The sequence below is a fragment of the Fukomys damarensis genome, unplaced genomic scaffold (assembly GCF_012274545.1).
Source record: "Fukomys damarensis isolate Sample0158 unplaced genomic scaffold, DMR_v1.0_HiC HiC_scaffold_12, whole genome shotgun sequence".
Taxonomy (NCBI): domain Eukaryota; kingdom Metazoa; phylum Chordata; class Mammalia; order Rodentia; family Bathyergidae; genus Fukomys; species Fukomys damarensis.
This window is the reverse complement of record NW_022900924.1, coordinates 43,324,589-43,330,949: the sequence shown is the minus strand read 5'-3', so window position 1 is coordinate 43,330,949 and position 6,361 is coordinate 43,324,589. Positions and strand designations below refer to the sequence as shown.

At 38.0% G+C, this 6,361-nt stretch overlaps 1 protein-coding gene across 1 annotated transcript in view; it reads left to right on the top strand.

Moving 5' to 3' along the window:
* The window catches only part of Ubxn7 (UBX domain protein 7), a 59,935-nt gene that overhangs the window by 51,335 nt on the left and 2,239 nt on the right, over positions 1 to 6,361 (top strand). The window contains exons 9-10 of the mRNA XM_019207488.1: positions 4,557 to 4,950; positions 5,102 to 5,181. Coding sequence (XP_019063033.1) covers positions 4,557 to 4,950; positions 5,102 to 5,181 — 474 coding nt within the window. The remainder of the gene's footprint in view (positions 1 to 4,556; positions 4,951 to 5,101; positions 5,182 to 6,361) is intronic.

Here is a 6,361-nt window from a genome sequence, read left to right as displayed (position 1 = left end):
ATTTTTCCTTTTTTTTTTTTTTTTTTTTTTTTTTTTTTTGAGACAGGGTCTATTATGTAGTTTAAGCTGGCCTTGAACTCACAGCAATCCTTCTGCCTCAGCCTCCAGAACGCTGGATTACAGACGTGCACCACCATGTCTGGCTTTATTCACTTGTTTCATTATCATCTTTTTAATAGAATTTCCTTTCTCCCATTGAATTGGCCTTGCATCTTTGTTAAATTTTTTTTTAAAAAAACAACCTGATTATCCTGATTATGTATGGGTCTCTTTATGAACTCAGTGAATTCAGTGAATGGTTTGTCCTTTATATAAATATTTTACTGTCTTTATTAATGTATCTTACATATAATTATGCATTGAGTCTTGAAATTACATGGTCTGATATGTATACCATAGTTCTTTAAAATTGTTGTAGGGCTAGGTGTGATGGTACATATCTATAAATCCCAGCACTGTGGGAGGCTGAGGCAGGAGAATTACAAGTTTGAGCCCAGCCTGGGTTTGCGAGTGACTTAGTATCATAAAGAATCCACATGTCAAAAACAGGCTTTTGAAAGGAAAGTTTATTGCAGTGAACAGGGACTAAAATCAGGAGATAGCTAGCTGGGAAAAGCCAAGTTTATCACATCCATCTATGGATGGCTAACACCAGGAGAGAAATTAGCAACTAACTGGGAAAGGAATTTGGCTTATATAAGTTTTGAAGGGTCTAAAGAATCTGGGGGGAAATATTTAAGATTTGGATCCCCAAGGACATTCTACTCAGGTGCATACACAATTACTGGACTTTCTGCAACCGGGGGTTGTATACTTCATTTTGAGTCCATTTGTCCTATTTACTGAGAAGCTGGTGCTGTTTGCTTAAAGCAACTTGTTTGCTTTGATGTAGGACAGGCCTTGACAGTGAGAACCTACCTCAAAATAAAAGATGAAAAGGGCTGGGGATATAATTCTTTGTGAAGGCTCTGAGTTCATCCCCTGGAGCTCCTAGTGCCAGGAGCAAAACATTGTTTTAGTTATTATATTTCAGGTCCTTTGAATTTTCATGTAAGTTTTAAAACCAACTTGTCACTTCATTAAAAAAAAAGATGCTAGGATGTTAATTGGAATTGTATTGACTATGGAGCATTTTGAGAATTGACATTCTAACAGTTGAATTTTCAGGTGTGTCAGCATCCCCATTGCTTTGTCTTTCTCTCAGTAATGTTTTCTAGTTCTTGCACATTGACTTTGTAGCCTGCAACCTCACTAAATTAACTTTCTAGTTATAATAGCTCTTTTGTAGATTTTGTTTTGTTTTGGTTTGGTTTTTTGTGTTTTTTGAGACAGGGTCTCACTATGTAGTTCAGACTGCTCTGGAACTCACTGTGTGTATCCCAGGCTAGTCTGGAACTCACAGCGATCCCCCTGTCTTAGCCTCCCGAGTGCTGGGATTACAGGTGTGCACCACCACGCCTGGCACTTTTGTAGATTCTTAGAATTTTCTATATGGATTGTTATGTTTTCAGCAAATAAACACTTTCGTTTTCTAATCCCTAGCCTTTTTAATTCTTTCTCATATCTTGTCACACTGGCTGCCATTTCCAGTACAGTATGAAGTAGAAATAGTGAGACTGGACATCTTCAAATATCTCTGATGTTAGTGGGACGAGTTCAGTCTTTCACTCCTAAATGTGATGTTAACTGTATATTTCATCTAGATGTTTGTGTTTTATTAGGCTGAGGAACTTTCCTTCTGTTCCTGGTTTGCTGAGTTTTTATTGTTAGTGGATTTTATAATTTTAAAAATATCTATTGAGATGATAATATGGTTTTTAATTTTTTTTGTTCGATTTGTTTTTTTGTTTTTTTCCAGACAGAATCTTGCTTTGTAACTGGGTGTGGTGGTGCATACCTGCAATCGCAGCACTCAGGAGGCTGAGGCAGGAAGATGGCTGTAAGTTTAGGGCCAGCCTGGGCTCCATAGTGACTTTAGAGCCAGCGTGAACTACATAGTAAAACCCTGTCTCCAAAAAAAGAAAAAGAAAAGAAAAAGAATCTTGGTTGGCTGGCCTTGAACTCACTGTGTAGCCCAGGCTGGCATCAAACTTGTAGCAGTCATCCTGCCTCTGCCTCCCGCATGCTAGGATTACACGTATCTGCCATCATGCCAGTCCTCTTGCCTCAGTCTCCCAAGTGCTGGGATTAAAGGCATGTACCACTATACCCAGCTTGATTTACTAAAATTTTATTAAGAATTTGTGTGTCTGCTCTTGAGTAATTCAGGTTTTTTGAGGGGTTCCTGTTCTTGTTTTTTTGTTTTTGTTTTTTCTTTTTTATACTGCCTTTCATATCTTTTTCTCATTTTGGTATCAGGTTAATACTGACCTTATAATGAATTGGAAAGTGTTTCTACTTCCTCTATTTCCTACAAGAATATGTGTAGAATTGAAATTGTTTCTTAATATTTGGTGACATTTACCACCTGGGCTTAGAGCTTTCCTTTGTGGGAAGTTTGAAACTGCTAATTCAATTTCCTTATTAGGTACAGGACTATGTAGATATGTTTTTTGAATGAGCTTTTGAAGACTGTGTGTTTCCAGGGATCTTACTTAAGGGGTCAGATATTTGAAGTTCATTGTATTCCTTTGTTACTCCTCTATAGACTGTAGAAATAGTAGCTATCTCCTCTCTTAATCCTGTTATTATTAATATATTGCTTTTCTCTTTTTTTCCTAAGTTTAATTACATGGCTAACCGTTTTACTGATCAGAACCAGCTTTTGGGTTCATTGATTTTTCTGTGTTGTATTTCTGTTTTTTAGATCATTAATTTCTGGTCCATCCCATTCTGTTTAGTTTGGGCTTAATTTCACTTTCTCTTTCCTAAGTGGACAGTTGTTTTTTTCTTTTTCTTTTTTTTTTAAGGTGGACACTTAAGTGATTAATTTGAGACCTTTCTTCTAATGTAAGCATTTAATTCTGTAATTTTCTCTATAAGTACTGTTATAGCTCAATACTGTAATTCTTTTCTAGTTTCTAGCTACAGAGAAAAATTAGATACAATTTCTCAGCTGGACATTCTGGGTTTTTTAGGGGAGTGGTTGGGGGTTTTTGTTTGTTTGTTTTTGAGTCAGGGTCTCATTATGTAGTTCAGGCTGGCCTGTAACTTGTGTTGATCTTCCTGCCTCAGCCTCCCAAGTGCTGAGATTACAGGCGTGCCACCATGCTTGGTGCAGCATCATTGTGACTGACCTTCAGTCCACCTCAGCTATTGTGTGTTTCATGGGCCCATCTACCTGCTTTTGGGAAATGACAAATTATAGACTTAAATTGATTTAAAATTTTTTCTTTGTTGCTATGTATTGGCAGATAGTGGATGTCAGGCATTCCTTTTTTATTAGCAACATATATTTTTAATGTTTTTATTGTGGAAAATTTTAAACATATTGAAAATTTGAAGAAATTTATCAAGGCTTTATCACATAATTTCAACCAGTTAGAGGTGGCCAGACTTTTATTTATATTCTACCGTATCTGCATTATTTTGAAAGAAATCTCAGTTCATTGTTTAATTCATTTGATACTTTGACATGTGTCTTGGTAAAAGCTCTTTTTATTTATTCATTTTATTTTTGGTTTGTGAGACAAGATCTCACTGGATAACCCAGGATGGACTCAAACTCATGGCAGTCCACCTGCCCCTGCCTCCCACATGCTTAGATTAAAAATGTGCACCACCCCATACCTGAGCTCTTTTTATTTTCAAAAAACACCATCATAATACCATCTAACATACCCTTAAAAATTAACACTAATTTCTCAATACCATGAAGTATACAGTGTTTAAGTTTAAGTTGTCTTACAAATTTTTTCTATGGAGTATGCTTGAGCTAAGATCTAAATAATTTGTCTCAAACAACTCATATTTGTAACTCAGTTTATTTAGTGATGTGAGAACTTTACCAAGGGGAGAACTTGTCATTATAATGAAAACCTTTACTGTAATTAAGTTTGGGAGGATTTGGTTATTTTCATATTGTATTTTATTTTGAATGTTAGAAATAAGTGCTAGCCAGGTGTGGTGGTATATGCCTGTAATCTCAGCACGTAGGAGGCTGAGGCAAGAGGATCCCTGGAAGTTCAAGGCCAATCTGAATTACATAGCAAGACCCTGTCTCCAAAAGAAAAATCAGTGCTAGTTGATAGGTATAACAGTGAGCAAGATAGACATCTTTTTCTGTTGTTTAGTTATGTTGAAGAATAGCATTTAGGCTTTAGGTTTACAAGTTTCATTCTTGTCTTTTTCTGAGCAAGGAATAAACTGTTTTCTTGGTTTTGTTCATTTTATGGCCAGAATACTGGTGCTGTGGTATGCTTATAAAATGCCCATTAATTTTTGGCTTTGCAACACAAAAATCCTTGCCCTCAAAAGCTTAAATTTAGTAGAAGAGATATATATTCACCAAAAAATAATAACAGCAAGTTGGCCATAATACTTCTATACTCTGTTTGACTTGTTGATTTTTGTTTGTGTGTCTTTCTTTCCACCTGTGTTTATGATTGCCTCCACAGGAGAGCCTGATAGATGCAAGTGAGGACAGTCAGCTGGAAGCTGCCATCAGAGCTTCCCTGCAGGAGACGCATTTTGACTCCACTCAGACGAAGCAGGACAGCCGCTCAGATGAGGAGTCTGAATCTGAACTTTTTTCTGGCAGTGAGGAGTTCATATCTATTTGTGGCTCCGATGAAGAAGAAGAGGTAGAAAATCTTGCCAAATCCAGAAAATCTCCCCACAAAGATTTGGGGCATAGAAAAGAGGAGAACAGGAGGTCACTGACTGAGGCCCCTGCCAGAACTGAGCCTGGGACAGCCACAAATCACCAAGTATTGCCAGCTTTGGACCCAGAGATCCTGGAGATGTCACCTGAAAAGTCAGATGGAATTATGGAAGGGGCGGATGTAAACGGTGGGTTTTAGTACAATCACACTTAAAGAGCAAGTATCAGTGATGACTTGCTTGTGTGTGCTGATTTAATCTTGTATCTTAAATTCATTCATTCATTCTTTCCCTTCCTTCCCCTTTCCTCCCTTCTCCTCCCTCTGCTCCCCCACCCCAGGACCAAAAGCACAGCTGATGTTGCGGTACCCAGATGGAAAAAGGGAACAGATCACTCTTCCAGAGCAAGCTAAGCTGCTAGTAAGTAGATCTAACAGGAAGCATTTGATTGAGGCAGAGAAACTATTGATTAAAGTAAGTCCAGTCTATGAGTGTTAAATAGGTATTAAATATTTGGTCTAATCTCTGCTTGGAAACTGAACTTCATTCTTAGTATTTTGTTTCCTTCCCACATCATCCAGGCAAGTCTCGGAGCCTGTTCCCATCACAGCTTTTCTGTTTTGTGCTATGAGGAATTCAAAGCCAGCTGAAGGGATTCTTTCTGGGGAAAAGGGGAGTGGGGCTCTTTGAAGACGATACAGTACTAGGAGTCTCTGCTTTGTACTATTGTCCTCTCTGCATATGGGTGGCTTCTGTTTATTCCTCAGCTTACACATGACATGGGCCATCATGGTGATGTGAAGGCCATCTAAATTCCACAGCTGAGGGGCTGACCTCTGTGTTTTCTACTGCTGGGAAGGAGAATGGTTTGACTAGGTTAGGTGAGCTTCTTAATGACTCCCCCGCCTTGGGTCAGAAGTTCATACTTGGCTGTTCGCCATGGCTCCAGGTCATTAAGCTGATTCTTGGAGATGGCATGGCTGGAATGTAAGTGAAGTATGGCCACTAGTGCTGACGTGCAGACTGGCTCCAGTGGAGATGAGACAATGGAATGAGCAAGTGCCGTGGGTCTCATTACCCACAGTTCTAGTTACCTGTGGTCACCTGCAGTCTAAAAATATTAAATGGAGCATGCCAGAAATAAAGGGTTCATAAGTTTTAAATTTCATGCCAGTCTGAATACCATCATGAAACTTTGCATTGTTTCAGTGTCACCCAGGGTATCAGTTGTCCCTTTGTGTGACATAACTACTCCATAGACACTGTCCACCTGTTCGCTGTCATCGTATCATAGTGCATGTGTTCAGGTAACCCTTTAGAATTTATTGTACTAGATTTGTGAAAGTATTCATATTTTCAATTTTTTGTAGTTACCATTTGATGACCCTTAAGAGTAGTGATGCTGACAATTTCATTATAGTTGTCATATGTTCTATTTTATTATTAGTTATTGTGGTTACTCTTTTGCTGTGTTTCATTTCTAAAATAAACCTAATGAGAGGACTATATATATACATGTGTGTATATATATATATATGTGTGTGTGTGTGTGTATATATATAATCAAAATCAGTACTGCCTGTGCTTTCATGTCCCTAGG